This window comes from Nasonia vitripennis, chromosome 1 (assembly GCF_009193385.2).
Source record: "Nasonia vitripennis strain AsymCx chromosome 1, Nvit_psr_1.1, whole genome shotgun sequence".
NCBI classification, from domain to species: domain Eukaryota; kingdom Metazoa; phylum Arthropoda; class Insecta; order Hymenoptera; family Pteromalidae; genus Nasonia; species Nasonia vitripennis.
In genome coordinates, this window is record NC_045757.1 from 22,832,571 (window position 1) to 22,849,886 (window position 17,316).

Here is a 17,316-nt window from a genome sequence, read left to right on the forward strand (position 1 = left end):
CTATAGGCGCCAAGATATCCCGCGGGTAACCTGCCGCGATCGTACGCCTATTTCGAAAAATCCAGAATCTCCATAACCATTTGAGACAATCCGCAGAGTCGGGTTTTAGGGCTCGTCGCATGCAGGTGGGGTCAGGGCCGGTGGGTTTTCATTCACCGGTATTTTAGCAAGAGGCACGAGAGAAAGAGAGAGAGGGAAGAAGAAACGTTAAGCCGGCGTTTGGCCGACTTCTAGAACATACTATAGCACGCGTAGAATGACGCAACTACCAGGCTAGCGCCAATCATCACTTGACGTTGCTCTTTGCCTCTTTTGAGAGAGAGAGAGAGAGAGAGAGAGAGAGAGAGAGAGAGAGAGAGAGAGGCAAGGGGAGCAGCTGTAAAAGTACATGTCTTTTAAGAGTATTTTTCTATAGACTCCGCTGTTTTTCTCAGCATATTCATGCGATACAATAAATTTTGGAGCACGGAAGACGCCAGTTTTCCAATACTTATTTGTCCAACTTTTCATTCGGCGATAAAAAAAACACTTCTTTCTGATAAATATATCCAGAGGGGCGATCGAACGTTGAACTTACAGATAACATTTTTCTACTATACTATAGTCGAACCTGTGAAGCATAACTCTGCAACTGTTAGCCATCGAACGCTGAAATACATGTAAAGAAATAACGATCCTGTATATGCAAGATCTTGCCGTTGTCTGCTTGCGCGTTTATCCCCGCAAGTTATAAGTAATACGACGTTTATTTTACATCTGTCGATACAAAAAAACATGAAGCGCGAGTCTAGCCTTTTTAAATATAGAATTCTACTTATATACGCGCAAGAGTCGCAAGGATCTCTGGAGCGTGCATACAGCTAGCTAAGTACCTAAGTACTTATGCGGTTTTGCGGTTTTGCGGAATCGGCGCAGCAGGAGTGCGCTGATCGAGGCTTGACCACGTGGTCGCGCACGGCGCACTTCTGCTGCAATGCCCTTCGTCGTATGATGAATGAAAATTCGAAATTAACTCGAAACTGAAATAACTTCAAGATTCTTCTTTTCTGAGAAATTCGAACATCCGCTCACGATCTCGAAAAGTCACTTTTCGACTGTAATTTCGTTTGTTTTTCAGATCGAAGGGATTAATCGTTATCGCTCTTATTGAATGCATTACGTAATCACAAGCTTCTATACATGCGCACACAGGCCTGTATATATCGTATATAGGGAGAGCGAGAAAGAAGTGGGGAGAAAGAGGGGAAAGCGTATATGTATAGTCATAATACACGCACACGAGCCGAAGGAAGATTCGAGAAAGGGGACAGCAGAGACGAGAGAGACTGAGAGAGACAGAGAAATCGCACTCTTGGTCAGAGCGACATCAGACACCGGCAGAGGTTTTTTAGGTTACGCGCAGCGCGTGCACGAGGTTTTCGTTCCTCCGTAATTCTCTTGCCTTTGCGATCCTTCACACACGAGTCTACAGTCATGGTGAGTCTGAAAAGGGTTTTTATGTTTGATATTCTCTTCGTTTGGGGCATGATGCGCTATGCAATTTAAGACAAATTCTGCTTAAATTGCCATTTTCGAAGGGACATAGAACGTTGCTAGTTTTCGAGCTTGAGCCATTGGTGATTGAGGTCTGACGGCCACCGAGCCGAGACTTGTTTAATCTTCTAGATAAATTACGTAATTACGGAAATTCGAGGTTTTTACGAACAGTGAAGCCGCTCGAAAATATTTTTTCCAAGGATTGCCCAATGATTGCGTACATAGCTCCAATTTTTGTTTCGTAATTTGATAGCTACTAATTGTGTGTTTAAAGAAGTCTGTTCATGTATAGTTTATTTTTCAAGGCAGGAAACTACGAATTTCTACTGATTTGCATAACTGGAATAAAACTTGCATTCTTGAGATTTTCATTGACATTATGCTAGTGCCACCTGCGTACAAATTCTGAGAGTTTATAAGCTAGAATTGTTGCGTGTTTCAATATATTTTGAATATTCAGTTCAAAAGTTTGTTTTTAATATGTAATCATACAAAATGAGAGATTCGATTATATACCTTCAAGATTTCTGCTGATTAACCAAGATATTACATTTATTGCATTGTGCTTATTGCTCAATCAAATATAAACATTATTTTTGCTACACAAGTCTTGTTGTTTTTGTTTAGGCTGCTGCAGCTGCTGTTAAGAGGCTAATTCCTCTGTTCGACAGAGTACTCATTCAGAGAGCAGAAGCTCTTACCAAAACCAAGGGTGGTATTGTTATCCCCGAGAAAGCACAAGGCAAAGTTCTCAGAGGAACTGTCGTGGCGATTGGACCTGGATCAAGGAACGACGTACGTACATCTGCATTCAAGTTCATCATATCATAATTTAAAACATTGGATAAAATTAAATGATTATCTTTTTCTTTAATTTTCAGAAAGGAGAACACATTCCACCAAGCATCAAGGTTGGAGATGTTGTTTTGCTGCCCGAGTATGGCGGAACTAAAGTAGAGCTTGAAGAGAACAAAGAATTCCACTTGTTCCGTGAATCTGATATTCTAGCCAAGTTGGAGGCATAAGGAACTTTAGTTTACAATAGGTTAATTTTCGTGATTAATGTCATGAAGCAAATGTTATATCGATGACAGAAATCTTGGAGTCACATGTCAGCGCATTAATGGACTTGATAGCCCATGTTGTCTTACAGACACTTGTTACTTGAATTACGTTTTTTTAAAGTCTGCTAGTATTTAGGCGTCATTGTTTCATACTTATTCCACTCAATAAAAAATTTATTCATTGTACCTAGTTTTATTTTATTTCTATTATAATAATTAGGCATTGAAAATATCAACACTTTTACATCTCTATTGTAAAAAGATAATAAAATAATTCTACTTGAGTTTGATACTCTTTTTAACAGTAGCCTTAATACCAGATATTTCACCTCCATATCTAGTGGTTTCCTTTCTAACTTCTCGGACCTAAAAATATGAAATAATTGTATAAGTAACAGCTAAAATGTAAATATTACAAAAACATATATATATATTTATATATAGAAGAACTTACAGCTCCTCTTCTGCGTATTTTAGCTTTGCGATACTTATTTCTGTGTTTAACTCTTGGATTACGTTGTTCTTTTTTCCTATGGGGAGTAAGACCTCTATTCTTGGCAATTTGATAAGTGATTGCTCTTTTCTCCTCAGTATCTTCCTGATCTTCATTTTCCTCGTTATTTCCTTCATCCGAGTCTCCTGAAATTTCTTGGTCATATTTTTCGTCCTCATCCATACTAGAATCTCCTTCATATACAACCCTATTCTTATCCGCCTTTTCAATATGTTCAAGCTTTTTATGTTTGTTCGCAGAATGCTTGACAGTTTCCACTTTCTTCTTTTCAATATTTACTTCACTAAAATCTCCAGAATTGTACAAAGTTTCGCCATTTTCATTAGCTTCTAATAATTCTTTTATTTCATCTAAAATATCTCCTTGGCATTCTTCGAGTTGAGCTAACAATTGCCTATATTGCGCTAATCGCTTAATGACAGGATGAGATGCCACAGGTTCTTTTTTAGCTTTCAGCATTAGATAAAATGAGATATTTGTACAGTAATGTAACAATAAATCATACTTTGCTTTTACAAAATTAGTAGCTGCACAATCTTTACAATTTGCTCTTTCTACAAGATCTAAATACGGACCTAGTACAGTTCTTGCTTCAGTTAAGCGATCTGTAAATAAAATAAATAAACTTTTTTAGAGACTGTACAAGTTGGACATGAAAAAAATGTAATAATTGATTTTTACCTTGAAAATCTGTAATCAAAGGCAAAAACTCAGGACTCTCTTTTTCAAAAAGTTCGTGTTTTTGTCTTTTACTTAATTTACTCAAGTCAGTTTTTATGTGTTCTCCATCTTGATTACATTCAGAAGCATCTTCCTTTGACACAACTAACTCAAGACCAAAATCTGCTTCATCAAGTTGTTCTACTAATCTTTTTTGCAAATTTCTAGCTTCTTGTTCTTCTAATTCAGCATCAGCAATTTCTTTTTGACTTGTAGATGCATAGTCAGCATCAACATAATCAGTTGAATAAAAATCTTTCTTCTTTTTACCCCAAGCTTTTTCATTAGGTAAATCATAGTCATCTCCTAAACCTTCTATATCAGATTCCATGGAATCTTTTTCTTCTTCATCTTCATCTTCATCGTATTCTTCATTATTAAATCCCATAACTTCATCCTCACTGTCATAATTTTCAGGTTTTCTTTTTTGGCGAACTTTCTCTAATAAATTTCTTTCATTCTCTGAAAATTCCTCTTCAGAGTCCAACATTTCATCCATATTTATATCATCCATTTCGCCACCAGAAGAATCATCTTCTTGATTTCTGAAAATTGAGTAAATAAATTAATTAAACAATCACTTACGACGAAGACACTTACAGCTTCAAACTATTAATAAACAATATTAAGAAAGTTAAGAGGATTTTTTTTCCCTTAGTAGTAAGTATTTATGGAGAAAACTGATTTTTACTCATGTTTGCAGCCTGTTTGTTTTTATAAATATAACCTCTAAATCATGCTAGAAATGTTTCTTCTTTTATTTTCAATAAAATAATGTATCGAAGAATTCAAATTTAAATTAATATAAATTATTCAAATAAAATAATCCCATTTCTGTCAAACATTAAAGAGTTATTATATTCATTACTCCATAGGAAAATGAATAACTTTGTCAAATTCAAACAATCTAAGATTAAAAAATATTGTTATATTTATTTATTAATAAATACCTTTTTCTTTTAAGCATGATTGTGTTGTTGAAAATTATAAGCTATCAAATAAATATTTATTATATCCCAGAAATTTTTATTTATTTCCCGATATATACACGTGCACCGCATCCAACATTCCAATTTCCAATCTAAACGCGTGTTAGGGTGTGCAATGTCAGGAGCCACAGCGCTAAGTTTAGAGTTCTCTACTGCAATTGGCTGTTCGCCGGCCGCAGCTGATGCAGATAGGTCTTGATCTCGCTACTTTCGAGTTTCTAACCTAGAAATTTTAGTCAGAATGTCGATCACATTGAAAGCATAATTCTATCTATCAGGTGAACGTAAAATAAAATAATCTAAAATGGTATTTCAGTCAGTAACTTTATTCGCGAGAAGCAGAGGACCTGATGAATTTTGGCGCAAGAGAAAGATCTTTAGATTAAGCGCTGTAAGATATTATAAAGACAACAATAATATGCATTATTTCGATTATTTACAATGATAAAAAACTTCAATTTTACAGCATTTTAGAAATCGTTACAGAAATTGTTACAGTCTAGCTGTTCGAGCAGTTCACAGATCTTTGCAATTTTCAACCAAACATAGAGATCCCAAAAGAAAATGGATTAGAGAGGTACCTTAGAAATATTTTTGTTGCATCACAAGCTTAATTTAAAATTGAAATTTGTATTGTTAATGTATGATTTCAGATTTGGCAAACTAGAATTGAAGCAGGTAGCATAGAACATGGTCTGAATTACAAAATATTAAAAGAAGGCTTAACAAGGTGTGAAATTTTACTTGATCGCAAAAGTTTAGCAGAATTGGCAGTTTGGGAACCACGTACTTTTAAATCTTTAGTTAAAATTGCATGCGCTAGACTTAAACAAGATGGATTGAAAATTCTTAATTTGCAAAAAGCTGAAGGTGTTATTACAAGAGGATTGATAAAATGAAACTTTATTGTACAAAGTAGGCTAATTTGTAAACTGCTCCTGTTTGCATAGTATTTAACATATTTTTATTGTTACTTTTTGTTTCACGTTTGGATAACATTTACAATCTTAAAAAATAAACTGTAATATCATTAACAATGTTTTATTATTCTCTTCATTATTAACTTTCTGTACACATATTCTTTTTAAGAAAATTATACACGAACATAAAAGATCTTGAAGAAAGTTACCTCATAAATATCTTATCTTAAAAAAAAGAATGTGAAATTTTGTTTTTGTACATATTACAATACAATAATTAATGCAAATTAACACGATGTTTTAATGATTCACTGTTTAGCATTAACAATCTTTACAAAGTCAGGTTTCAGAGAAGCACCTCCTACAAGGAAGCCATCAATATCTTTTTCCTTGGCCAATTCCTTGGCATTATCTGCTGTGACTGAACCTCCATATTGAATTCTAATGGATTCGGCAACTGCTGGACTAATATTTTTGGCAAACCAAGAGCGAAGTTTTTCATGGACTTCTTGTGCTTGCTGAGGAGTAGCAGTTTTACCGGTTCCAATAGCCCAAACAGGCTCGTATGCAACAACAACATTGTCCCAAGATTTAATTTTGTCTGCAATAGCTTTTGTTTGCCTGTAGACAACTTCTTCTGTCTTTCCAGCCTCACGCTCTTCTAATTTTTCTCCAATACAAGCAATGACCTAGGCAACCAATCAATTTATAACATATTATTTAACAGTGCAACTTAAATTCACAATCAAATAGTATTTTACTTTTTTTTTTACGATAGCTTACTTTTAAACCAGCTTCCAAGGCATGAGCCACTTTTTCAGCAATCAGTTCATCTGATTCTCCAAAAACATTTCTTCTTTCTGAGTGACCAATAATAACCCACGGAATGCCATTATCAACAAGCATGGCAGGACTGATTTCTCCAGTAAATGCTCCCTTTGGAACTTTGTAACAGTTCTGAGCACTAATGCTTACGTTGCTGGGCAGAATGCCTTTTGTGTATGTCAGGTAAATTGAGGGAACTCCAACAACTACCTCTGAACAAAGATGTAAGGAAAAAATTTGTTACTTATTATTTCAAAATTTTCTATTAAAGTATGGACTTGATATATTTATAATCAATGTATGATTTAACACAAAAATTACTTATGACCTTCAATAGAAACAATAAGTATTATCATTCAAAAGTATTATTCTTGCAAAAAGTAGTGTACAAAAAATTAAAAATTTTAGTACCTACAAATGATGAATCAAGTTTTCGAAGTGTATGACGAAATCACATACAAAAATTAGTCAAAAATTTGTTTATTTCGAAAAATTTATCTATTTACAAATTGACTTGATGTAATTTTAATTGATTTATGTAGAGAAATGATAAAAATTAAATCGAAGCCAAATTTTTCTGGCAGACCTCTATAATTGTGACATTGTTTCTAAATAAGATCAAAATGGGTTGATGCAAGAGACAAAATATGTCTCAGGTCAATATAGACAAATTATATTGAAAAAAATCAACAATTTGAGTCAAGCTGACATGGCTACTTATTGTTGCTTAGAGAATTTCGATATGTATTTTGGAATATGGTTCGGAAAAAGTAAGTGTTCATTCGTAATAAGTAATATGAGCACGAATGAATAAAATTAGCAGTCCCGAGAATCGTGGTGGATGAAAATATCTCGTATAAGTACTTACCAACATTTGGATCAAGGGGGCCGGCTTTCAAGAACGCGACGATATCGTCAATTTCTTTTTTCGTGCCGTTCATCTTCCAGTTGCCACCAACTACAAATTTGCGTGCCATTTTTGCAGGGGTTGACTGGTGCCTTGCGAGTATTGATAAACGAATAGATGCTACTGTGCGATCTGCAAAAGAAGAGCCACGAAAAGAGCTGAGTAGTAAGTATCTGCTGATGTGAACTAGAGCCCAGTTGCCCTTGCGACCTTCACACCGTCTCTAAGGTGAAATCCAAATCTCGATTCGCGACCAACCCCAGATCGTTCTCTCGTCCCCTCCCACGTATACGAGCGAGAGACCCCCCACTATTTGCGCTGTTGCCTACTTGTTCCTCACAGTCACATCACATCATATGTGCCTATGTGCGTCCGCCGCCCATCATAATAGCATGATGCATGTATATGTGTATACATATATAGGTACATCTGTAGTCTCACATATTGACATATGCCTATCAGTAGTATTGATGATGATGTCTTCTATTTTTCATTTACGACAAAAACTTGATTTTACGTTACGTCTCATCTGCGATATTATCCAACGTACTTATCACCCCACAAGTATATAATATATATATAGGTAGCTAGCTAAAGAAAACAAGTTCAATGGTTACGCAATACTTTACTCGTACATTTTTGCAAACTACTGCAAGGTGGAAATGTTGTTTTCGCAACTTCAGATCCAACTCGAATAAAACTAAGTCTCATTTTCGAAAAGAAGTCAGTAACTGCTACTTCTTAGTTGATTTTACATAACAATTCGCAGCATTTGAGGCACGTTTAACCTTTGAAAACAATGAATCGATACGTTCATATATTGGTTAGTTAATTTCATGTTTTTGTGACACAAAAAAAATTCTATTTTTTCGGATTGTTAAAATGAAAGAGAATTCTATAATATTTACAAACAAAAGTATGTAACTACACTTTCCTTTTTATAAATTTAAAAATTTGTTCGTGTTCAAGACTATTGACTACAGCAGTGTATAATATCGCCGTGTGATCTGTGCGGATCCTACTTTTACTACGTAAGTCAAGGTGGCCATTTGAATTATCGCAATATCGCGTTTGCTGTAGCGTTTTCTGCTTGTCAACATATAACGCGAACCAACGTAGGTATAAAGGTCAAAAAAATAAATTGTGAAAATTTATATATTTATTGAAAAAATTATTAAATTTATGATAGCTGACATAAAGTATCCAGCAAATCTTGAAGTAAAGTGCTAATTCAATTAATATGTATACTTATTTCAGTAAACTCTGCAAAGTTTCATAACCTTTCTTCTTCGTATTTTGTTTGTTTTATTTTATTTAAATTTCAATTAAAACTCAAGCAGTAAAAAATATGATGTACCAAACAAAAAGTTTTACAAGATTTAATAATTCGATTATACTTTCATTTCAGGGCATAAATAAACATAATGGTGAATGACGAAGTTTCTGAAGCAAACAAAAAACCACTAGCTATTTTTAAAAATTCAATGTTTCAACAAAAGTTTCGACCAATCACTAGTTCTGGGAAGAAAAGGATTTGGAGATCTTTAAAGCAGGTTTTGGCTCAAGAACGTGCTCTACCTTGGCCTTCAGATGCAATTCACTGTAAGTTGTCATATTATGTGTAGTGAAAACCAAATTTTTAAATTCACATATTTATTGCTATACTTTGTTTTACAATTTTAGACAGCTCTATAAATGCACCACCTAGTTTCAAACCTGCTAAGAAATATTCTGATATATCAGGCTTGCCAGTAAGTAAAAAAGTTGACATGCATGCTGGTTGTTTTTTTACAAAATTAAAAAAGTTATTAAGTAGTTGTGACACAATTTATGAACATGAGATGACAATTGAATAATTTTACAGGCACATTATACAGATCCACAGACTAAGCTGTATTACGCAACTGCAGATGAATTTATGACAGTACGAAGTTTGCCAATGGACATAACAGCGGGATATCTAGCGCTCCGTGGTGCACCAAGCATTGTTTGATTGAGATAGGAGATTCGTTACAATATGTATACACCATTCATATCGTATTATGTATATTACTTCAACATCATTATCATCATTCTTTAATTATAATTATTTATAACTGGATTGTGTATTTCGTAGAAAGTTGTAGATTTTATAATCATGTATATAACAAAGGTTATGACTTTTAAATAAATAGACACGAGTTCATTTTACACATTTAATCAATCATCATTAAAAAAGCTTCTTCTTCATCATATAACTTAGTTTATAAACTAAAGGCTAACGGGAATTACAAGGGTATGAGGGATGGACCTTTACAGAGCGTGTTTACTGTCAGCTTGCCATCGATGTACGTTTACATCAGTAAGTTTATCAATATGCTTTTTTCGGGGCTCGCTCACTGGTGCCGACTTGGCTATCGCGCAATTGCAAAAATTATTTGCAATCGAAAATTCAAACAACATGGCCTAATTTAAATTCCCGATCTCGCGATGCAACAATTTCTCATAGGCCCCGACTTCTTTTGATGGGATTAAACTTTTAATGTTATTAAAGTCTTCATTCCAAGTCTGGCATTTCATCGTCGTCACTGTCAGGTTCATCGGCATCCTCTCCCATGTCCAGGTCATCAAAGTTTGGTTTACCGTCAAGACCGCCACCTACACCACCACCACCAAGGCCTCCCATTTGGCGCATCATCTAAAAGGGGTGATTTGTTTGATTATAAATATACATTTGCACATGGAAAAATCAATTTTACAAGAAGAATAATCTATACCTCTTCCAAACTATTGGGATCCATGTTTCCACCTTCTTCTTCACTGTCATCCTCATCTTGCCATTTGTTAAAGTCGCTCTTCAGCCAGTGGAACTTTTTGTTTTCCTTGGTCAGTCGTGGCCAGAAAGGTCCACTTTCTTTTTTGTACAGAACCAATTCAAAGTTCCTGCCTTTTGGACTCTGTACTGCCTTGTCTGAGTCGATTTCTTTGTACAAGTTTATGGTGACTTCGTGTTCCTTCTTTTCTGTTCCACCAACACCTTTGAAATACACTTTGTCCGCCTCGATTCTGATGGTCGGGTTTTTGCAGTCCTCGAGGCAAATGGTAACAAAGAGAAGATTACTCCTCTGAGCCCACATGACGGGGGGTGGTGTAACTCTGAAAAGATGGAAAAATCAGTTCCAACTTGTTCATTTTTTAAATCAAAGATGAGACAAGGTTTTCTAGTTTCAGTTGTCAAAGAGATAACAGTGTAAAATGGAATTTGTTGAAGCAGTAGGAATATTGCTACTCCTACTATTTTTAACACAAGCACAGATTATCCAGTTCGTTTGATTGGAGTTGTAAAAGTATGAATCATGTTATGTACGAATAAACACCTACACGTCGGCTTGGTCGCCCATTTTCGCAGTTTTCCTGGAAGAAATAGGGTTAAGAAACAACTATAGGTACAACGAATATAGACTTCCTATAGAAGAACGGTTCTGGGTTAAAATGGGGGGACGAAAGCTTGGGTAACAGGCCGTTAGTTCTGTTACCCAACCGCTCGGCGGCGCCACCTATGAGTTTCCTACAGCTTGGCGCGCATATGAGCACGCACAAGCAGACGATTCATCATTCATGCAGTATATTATGTAAAATATACTTTTTAACAATAATGAAAGTAAATAAATGACAAGAAAATGAATAATGAGTGTGTAAGGAGGTTTTACAAAAGTATTGGTTGCGACAACCATATTTTTCTGACTAGGAAAAAACCGCGAAAACGCAGCTCCTGTCAGTTTCCCGCTCGATCCTGCTGTGTAAACAGCGCGAAGAGAGCTTTACCGCAGTCTCTGTGTTTGTTGGTCATTGTAGTCGACAGTTTACAGATTTTTTTTGCAACAAATAGCGATAAATAATAGTAGTGAATAGGGAAGTACATCGTTCTAGTTTCGTGAGATTTTTTTGGATAGGTTTATCGTGTTTAGCGAAGAAGATTTCGTGGTCAGCATGTCGCCTCCACGTGCACTTTGTGTCTACACCGATTGTGGAACATCGAAGGCAAAAAATCCTGATTTGACCTTTCACAGATTTCCCAGTGATGAGATACGGTAAATCTGTTTATCACGAGTGTTATTAGAGTAAATAAATGTGAAAATTCAGTAATCAGAGGTTATAATAACGTCCGAAATTCATGAAAATCTTTATACATTAGTAAAAGTTTCAGATGTAGATAAATTAAAGGAAAATTGCAGAAATAAACAAATAATTTGATGATTATCAAGGTAAAAAGTCTATACAAAACATTTTTAACGAGAAATTTGGTTTTTTTGTACCAAAAATAGTGATGGTTTTGGATTTCAATTTTGCATTTATTGGTTTTTGGTTTTGATGAGCAAGTGATATTTTATTTAGATATAATTTATTCCTTCCTAGGAAGCCTTGTAATAGTGATTTTTTGAGTTTGTCTAAAAACGTGTGGGAAGTGTGTTTTGATGCATTCTGAGTCGAGAAATGGTCTTTTTGGAAAATGTCCGTACGGATGCGTGTGTGTGTCCGTTTTTACCTTTTGTCTACTCGTTTTTTTTTATAGTGATTTTTCAGTTTTGTGATTTGAGTTTTTTACGATAAAGAATTTTAAGTATCACGTAATAATTAAACTATTATACACTATTACAATTTTCATAGTGCGTCACATATAATATTTATTTATTATTTACATCTACGCTGCTATTATTTAATTTTATAACATTCATGTAGCAAGGAGATTGACATTCGGCTGACTTGACGACTGCAAGCTTAAAATTTGAATGGCGCCGTGAGAGTGAGAGAGACAGCACGATAGAAATTGATGGCTGCCGCCATCTCGCGGAGCGTACCGAACTATCGCTTTCCGTCCCCTCGCCGCTATACGAACCGTTCTTCTATATGAAGTCTATATTCGTTGATAGGTAGCTGTACTCTGCGACACGGGGGCTCGCGAGTCGCGACGAAAAATCGCCAGTCAGCGCGTGAGTATTATGAGAGGCCGCTACTTAAGTAGCCGGTGAGCACAACTCGGCCACGTAAAAAAAACACGCGAACGAGCAGCGAGCGCACGAGGAATCGGACTAGCAGTGCTTGGCAATTGGCATACAAAAGCGCATCGAACAAAGACGGAGCGAGTCGCGAGGACGGGGAAGCACCGTCGTCACCGTCGCGGGCTATCGGTTAATCGATCGCTTCGCTTCATGGGGAGACGTCGCCGCGGGTACAGGCGGAAATCGGATCCGTCGAGATGGCAATATATCGCATTACGCGCACGCGGTCGCGCGAGGAACGTCGGGAGTCGGGACTAGGGAATCAAGTTGAGCCGTACGCGGGAGCGAAAGAGACGGAGCGAGTGTAGCCTGTATGTACTGTAGAGAGAGAGAGAGAGAGAGAGAGAAAGATAGTAGATGGGCGGCCAAGAGAAGACGCTGCACGCACGAGGAGGTGAAACTCGAGAGAAGCGAAAACGCGTCGAGCGCTTCCTCGGCTGAGCTCGGATGCGCGCGATTGACGAAGAAGCGGCGCCGGCTTTTCCGAGGCTCGGAAATTTCGAGAATCAATAATATCCATGCCATCAACATGGCGCGCGGGCAGGCCCTTCCGAGCGCAGCCCGAGCATCTTTCGCTTGGCCCGACGCAACGGAGGCTTGTTTTGAAATCGGAAGGCAGCCGACGCGTGGCCCGGACCTTCCGGCACACGATCCTCGCGGCTTTTTAACAATTCCAAGGATACTTACTGTCCTTCCTGGGTCATTTTGCGGCAGCTGATCCGGTTTAGCGCGTGAGGGAAACAAACAGGCGCACACACTACAGAAGTACAGACTGCACGCTCTCTGAGACTGCCGAACGCGCTCTCTCGTGGCTCGCCTCGGAATCGCTGCTCCACTCGACGTCTCGACGGCGCCGCTGGGGGGTTGCTCTCCGCTCTGCATATACGATGCAAGTTTATTTATCGTGTACGTTCCGCGATGACGATTGCAGTGCCACAGTATGCGAAATGGGTAGTAGTTTGCGCGGGAAATTCAAAATTTGGACAAAAAAAATAGTCAAAAAATGCTAGAAAGAATGTAATGAATTTTTATAAAATATATAAAGTTATTTCATTGTTATTAAATATTCTTATGTTAAAATAAAGGTAATTCCTAAAGAAAATAATTATTTTTTAGAACTTTTATTCATAAATGAGTACAAGTTTGTACAAAATACAATTTTAATATAATTTTGTACAACCGAAATACAAACTCTGCTTCTCCAAAATGTTAGCTTAAAAATCTCTTATTATAAAATAATAGTTATTCATATTCAGGATCTAGATACTCTGTGTTATACTCGATATCTTTGTCAATCTCTAAGTCTTCAGGTTAGCCTCAGGTTGCGCCAACATTTGGTGCAAGCACTCCTATTTCCCCTCATCGACTACTGCTCACTTGTTTACTGCGACCTGACTCAAGAGCTTGACTTAAAACTGCAGAGGCTTGTCAATACGGGAATCCGATACATCTATGGTGTAAAGAGGGACGAGCACATCTCCCCTTACAGGCGTGAGTTGCAATGGCTCACCACCGCCGGACGTAGGAAGTACTTCATGGCCTGTTTTCTTAGAAAAATTTTCAACACCTCAATACCAGCTTATCTACTAGCCTATTTTGACTTCCACGTCGCACTCAGGCCTGTCAGGGGCGAGGTGACTCCACTGGACATCCCGTCCTTCAAGACGGAGACGCTGAGGAATTCATTTTTCATCAGCGCCTCCTACCTCTGGAACAGCCTTCCATCTCAACTTCGCGACACACTATCCATATCACACTTCAAACAAGCAGCCAAAAATTATTTCTTTAATTTGGAAAACACATAAACATCGCACAAACATACATACATTCTCTTTCATCTCATGTCATCTCTCAACATCACACACACCTTATACTATATACCCTTACACAAATTTTATTTATTCCTTTATCATAATACACTATATTTGTTATATGTACAACAAAATGTACAAAAATAAAGAGCAATTAATCTAATTAATCTAATCTAATCTTCGGTAGCATTTTCAACTTGTGGACCTGTTCTAAGCTGCATAAATGCAGCAGCGATATCAGTACACAGCTTTTCCATTGCACTTGTAATTTGTGCAAATCCTGTTTCCAGGATTACATTTTGATTTTGAAAGCACTGGAGTAATCCTGTTGATAAATTTGAAATAATGAGATCACTCTCTTTGACCATGGATAGCTGATGACTGGATCACATTTCCAGAAAGCAGAGAGGAAAGACAGCAAGTTAGCAACGGGTAAAACATCTCAAAGCCATAAGTTTAATTACCAAAATTGTATTTTGTAATAAAAGTTCTAAAAATAAGTTACCTACAGAATTACTTTCTTTTCACATTGTAACCTTAATTTTATAATTAAAAATAATATTATACATTTAGAACAAGTTCTTTCCAGCATTTAAAAAAATTTTTTGTCCAGTTTTTGAATTTCCCGCGCAAACTACTACCCATTTTGCATACTGTGGCACTGCAATCGTCACCGCGGAACGTACACGATAAACTCGTTTATCGTATATGAGCGGAGAGCAAAACCCCCCTGTAGCCTGTAGAACTAGAACCGCGAGTTTTCGAGAGCCATTATTCTGATGCGTGCAGTGGACGTCGGCCAGAAAAGCACGAGGTGGACTAGGTACGGATATAATTATGTATACATATTCTCTAGTGTGTTTATGCTTCTCTTTTTCTAGCGCGGCGCGCTCTCACTGTTTATTCTCGAAGTTTCTCGCTTCGTCGTGTCGGTCGCGTCGCATTTGAATATGAGAGAATCGCGTGCAGCGTATGCGCACTCTGCTGCTCTCTCTCTCTCTCTCTCTCTTCCCCCCCCCTCTCTCTCTCTCTCTCTCTCTCTCGTTCAGTAATTTACAATCATTTATCACTTATCAGGGCTTGTCTGGCTTGAAGTTCATGTGCATTCCATCCTTAATTATAGATACTGAGCAATCAGACGTGCAGGTGCGCGACCAACTGACAATGCGACAACTCATATTATAATATGCACGGGCATATAGACATGTATTATAATTACTATTACTTTTGCTTCCTCCTAGAAAATTTTCAGTTCCGCCAAAACTTCGTAGAAACGCATTTGGAGGTGTTTAGAGCTCGAATCATGGATTTTTAGAAAATGTCCATGCGGATGGATGTGTGTGTGTGTGTGTGTGCGTACATACGTATACCGTTATGATTCTGGAACCACGCAACTGATCGTAATAAAATTTGATGTGCATGTATATTTTCTGACGATTCAATGGCCATATTATAGCTATTTTTCGATTTTTTTGATTTATACAATATATTCAACAATGGTGTATCTAAAAGAGCGAAAAATTGATTAATTTTAATTCCGCTAAAAATAATATTTACGATTTATTTATGTATAATAATACCTTATTGGCGCAACGAAACTCGAAAAAAAGTTTTTTACCTTTATTTACAACATATTATTAGACTGTTCTTTATTTAAGCATTTTCAATTTTGAAAACTTGTTATATATTTGTCAGTATGCTTTTTTCAGATGCGTTGTTTAAATTTAAATATCTATATTAGTTATACTATGTAGGCAATTATTGTTAGAAAATACGCATATCAAAATAATGTAATATTGTGTACCAAGGGCAAAAATTGAACTTTTTTAGACAGAGTGAGGAGTTTGTAGTACGAGTCGACGGCGAGTGCGTTTTAGCAAGCCGCAGATGAGTACTGCAACTATACACGAGGTCGAAAAGACTACTTAGCGGAGAAAAAAGTTTTTTACATGCGTTTGGACATACAATATGTAAAAAACATGGTTGCCACCTCCAAACCCTATGCCAACAAAAAGTTACGGGTCAATTACTAATTGCCAAAAAATAGCCTATATTGCGCCCCGGGTAATTTATTACTTGGCCGAGCGAACATTATTTTTTTCTGGCATTACTGAACAGCTTAGCCCGAGATCTTGAATTTAAAAAGAAATTGTCGAAAATGACCGTTCTTATCGAAAGTTGCGCGCAATTTAAAATAGATTTTCGAATTTCTGACGATTTTCATCCTATTTTAAATTGCTCGCAACTTTTGATGGGGACGGTCATTTTCAACGGTTTTTTTAAATTCCAGATCTGGGACCCAGCTGTCACTTAATGCCGGAAAAAATAATGTTTGCTCGGTCAGGTAATGAATTACCCGGGGCGCAATAAAGGCTATTTTTAGCAATTAGTAATTGGCCCGTAACTTCTTTTTGGCATAGGGTTTAGAGGTGGCACCCACGTTTTTTACATATTGTACCGAGTGACAATTTAAGAATAATGAACGATTTCTTTAATTGTTATTAAAGAAATCGTTCATTCTTAAATTGTTACTCGATATGTCCATAAGCGTATGTAAAAAACTTGGTCTGGTGCGTGTGCCCTCAAAATTGCTATAAAGCTCGATTTTTCATCCAAATCCGCAGACCGCAAAGTGTCTGACTTTTCGTAGAATGACTCATATGTGCAAATCCAGAAAAAACCGGACACTTCAGGGGGTCTGAGTGAACAAATTTGAAATTTGGGAGCACACCTACCTGATCACTTTTTTTCGTTTTTTAGGTCATATAGAACTCGAAAAACCTTGGGTTCCAAAGATTAACAAATACCTATTTTTTGCCGAGCAGTTTAAATTCTCTTATGGGAATTTAACACGGGGAAAATAACCGAAAATCAGAAAATTGCCACTTTTTGTCGGGAGGCGCAATCCAAAAATGTGTTTTAATAGAATCAAAGTATTAAAAAAAAAGAATTAATATGAGGGCTGGTGGGTTAAAAATGTCTGCTTAGGTC

The 17,316-nt window shown here is 36.8% G+C and overlaps 6 protein-coding genes and 1 long non-coding RNA gene across 16 annotated transcripts; 4 read left to right on the forward strand and 3 right to left on the reverse strand.

Annotated features, from left to right (window-relative positions):
* Positions 1-1,122: 1,122 nt before the first annotated feature.
* Positions 1,123-2,786, forward strand: LOC100114790 (10 kDa heat shock protein, mitochondrial). Its single transcript, XM_001599942.6, has 3 exons — positions 1,123-1,476; positions 2,164-2,331; positions 2,418-2,786. Exons 1-3 carry the CDS (start codon positions 1,474-1,476, stop codon positions 2,559-2,561), a joined length of 315 nt encoding a protein of 104 aa, XP_001599992.1. The 5' UTR covers positions 1,123-1,473; the 3' UTR covers positions 2,562-2,786.
* Positions 2,262-4,968, reverse strand: LOC100114831 (something about silencing protein 10). Its single transcript, XM_031930369.2, has 4 exons — positions 4,785-4,968; positions 3,796-4,379; positions 3,055-3,719; positions 2,262-2,966 (listed from the first exon to the last, which is right to left on the reverse strand). Exons 1-4 carry the CDS (start codon positions 4,799-4,801, stop codon positions 2,877-2,879), a joined length of 1,356 nt encoding a protein of 451 aa, XP_031786229.1. The 5' UTR covers positions 4,802-4,968; the 3' UTR covers positions 2,262-2,876.
* Positions 4,911-5,979, forward strand: LOC100114752 (39S ribosomal protein L20, mitochondrial). The gene is made up of 3 exons (XM_001598979.6): positions 4,911-5,214; positions 5,290-5,400; positions 5,477-5,979. Exons 1-3 carry the CDS (start codon positions 5,128-5,130, stop codon positions 5,720-5,722), a joined length of 444 nt encoding a protein of 147 aa, XP_001599029.1. The 5' UTR covers positions 4,911-5,127; the 3' UTR covers positions 5,723-5,979.
* On the reverse strand, positions 5,770-8,501 carry LOC100114064 (triosephosphate isomerase). The gene is made up of 3 exons (XM_016989095.3): positions 7,437-8,501; positions 6,527-6,780; positions 5,770-6,432 (listed from the first exon to the last, which is right to left on the reverse strand). The coding sequence occupies exons 1-3, from the start codon at positions 7,543-7,545 to the stop codon at positions 6,052-6,054; spliced, it is 744 nt and encodes a 247-aa protein (XP_016844584.1). The 5' UTR covers positions 7,546-8,501; the 3' UTR covers positions 5,770-6,051.
* Positions 7,907-9,872, forward strand: LOC107982012 (INO80 complex subunit C). 9 transcript variants are annotated; one of them, XM_032595980.1, is made up of 5 exons: positions 7,907-8,058; positions 8,445-8,590; positions 8,884-9,077; positions 9,159-9,226; positions 9,340-9,872. In XM_032595980.1, the coding sequence occupies exons 3-5, from the start codon at positions 8,900-8,902 to the stop codon at positions 9,466-9,468; spliced, it is 375 nt and encodes a 124-aa protein (XP_032451871.1). In that variant the 5' UTR covers positions 7,907-8,058; positions 8,445-8,590; positions 8,884-8,899; the 3' UTR covers positions 9,469-9,872. The 9 variants fall into 9 exon arrangements, with proteins under 9 accessions (XP_032451871.1, XP_032451878.1, XP_032451877.1 ...); XM_032595981.1 differs by having other exon boundaries at positions 7,970-8,021; XM_032595985.1 differs by lacking the exon at positions 7,907-8,058 and adding an exon at positions 8,108-8,298 and having other exon boundaries at positions 8,445-8,506.
* Positions 9,657-13,387, reverse strand: LOC100114871 (prostaglandin E synthase 3). 2 transcript variants are annotated; one of them, XM_031930397.2, is made up of 4 exons: positions 12,352-12,546; positions 10,836-10,868; positions 10,232-10,610; positions 9,657-10,152 (listed from the first exon to the last, which is right to left on the reverse strand). In XM_031930397.2, exons 2-4 carry the CDS (start codon positions 10,853-10,855, stop codon positions 10,012-10,014), a joined length of 540 nt encoding a protein of 179 aa, XP_031786257.1. In that variant the 5' UTR covers positions 10,856-10,868; positions 12,352-12,546; the 3' UTR covers positions 9,657-10,011. The 2 variants fall into 2 exon arrangements, with proteins under 2 accessions (XP_031786257.1, XP_001600168.1); XM_001600118.4 differs by lacking the exons at positions 10,836-10,868; positions 12,352-12,546 and adding an exon at positions 13,202-13,387.
* Positions 10,813-12,568, forward strand: LOC116417415. Its single transcript, XR_004227676.2, has 2 exons — positions 10,813-10,900; positions 12,386-12,568. It is a non-coding gene; the product is annotated as an uncharacterized LOC116417415 (long non-coding RNA).
* Positions 13,388-17,316: the final 3,929 nt, after the last annotated feature.

What these genes read in the sequence shown, in the direction of transcription:
- LOC100114831 (XM_031930369.2), bottom strand. An exon ending in TTTGATTACAGATTTTCAAG is followed by an intron (nt 3,720 to 3,795) that starts GTAAAAATCAAT and finishes TTTTATTTACAG; the next exon opens with ATCGCTTAACTGAAGCAAGA. An exon ending in AAATACGCAGAAGAGGAGCT is followed by an intron (nt 2,967 to 3,054) that starts GTAAGTTCTTCT and finishes TCATATTTTTAG; the next exon opens with GTCCGAGAAGTTAGAAAGGA.
- LOC100114064 (XM_016989095.3), bottom strand. Translation starts at nt 7,545, where the DNA reads ATGGCACGCAAATTTGTAGTTGGTGGCAACTGGAAGATGAACGGCACG. An exon ending in CCCCCTTGATCCAAATGTTG is followed by an intron (nt 6,781 to 7,436) that starts GTAAGTACTTAT and finishes ATCTTTGTTCAG; the next exon opens with AGGTAGTTGTTGGAGTTCCC. An exon ending in CCTTGGAAGCTGGTTTAAAA is followed by an intron (nt 6,433 to 6,526) that starts GTAAGCTATCGT and finishes TTGGTTGCCTAG; the next exon opens with GTCATTGCTTGTATTGGAGA.
- LOC100114790 (XM_001599942.6), top strand. An exon ending in GACCTGGATCAAGGAACGAC is followed by an intron (nt 2,332 to 2,417) that starts GTACGTACATCT and finishes TTTAATTTTCAG; the next exon opens with AAAGGAGAACACATTCCACC.
- LOC100114871 (XM_031930397.2), bottom strand. Translation starts at nt 10,855, where the DNA reads ATGGGCGACCAAGCCGACGT. An exon ending in ATGGGCGACCAAGCCGACGT is followed by an intron (nt 10,611 to 10,835) that starts GTAGGTGTTTAT and finishes CCATCTTTTCAG; the next exon opens with AGTTACACCACCCCCCGTCA. An exon ending in ATCCCAATAGTTTGGAAGAG is followed by an intron (nt 10,153 to 10,231) that starts GTATAGATTATT and finishes CACCCCTTTTAG; the next exon opens with ATGATGCGCCAAATGGGAGG.
- LOC107982012 (XM_032595980.1), top strand. Translation starts at nt 8,900, where the DNA reads ATGGTGAATGACGAAGTTTCTGAAGCAAACAAAAAACCACTAGCTATT. An exon ending in GCCTTCAGATGCAATTCACT is followed by an intron (nt 9,078 to 9,158) that starts GTAAGTTGTCAT and finishes TTACAATTTTAG; the next exon opens with ACAGCTCTATAAATGCACCA. An exon ending in CTGATATATCAGGCTTGCCA is followed by an intron (nt 9,227 to 9,339) that starts GTAAGTAAAAAA and finishes ATAATTTTACAG; the next exon opens with GCACATTATACAGATCCACA.
- LOC100114752 (XM_001598979.6), top strand. Translation starts at nt 5,128, where the DNA reads ATGGTATTTCAGTCAGTAACTTTATTCGCGAGAAGCAGAGGACCTGAT. An exon ending in AGATCTTTAGATTAAGCGCT is followed by an intron (nt 5,215 to 5,289) that starts GTAAGATATTAT and finishes TCAATTTTACAG; the next exon opens with CATTTTAGAAATCGTTACAG. An exon ending in AAAGAAAATGGATTAGAGAG is followed by an intron (nt 5,401 to 5,476) that starts GTACCTTAGAAA and finishes GTATGATTTCAG; the next exon opens with ATTTGGCAAACTAGAATTGA.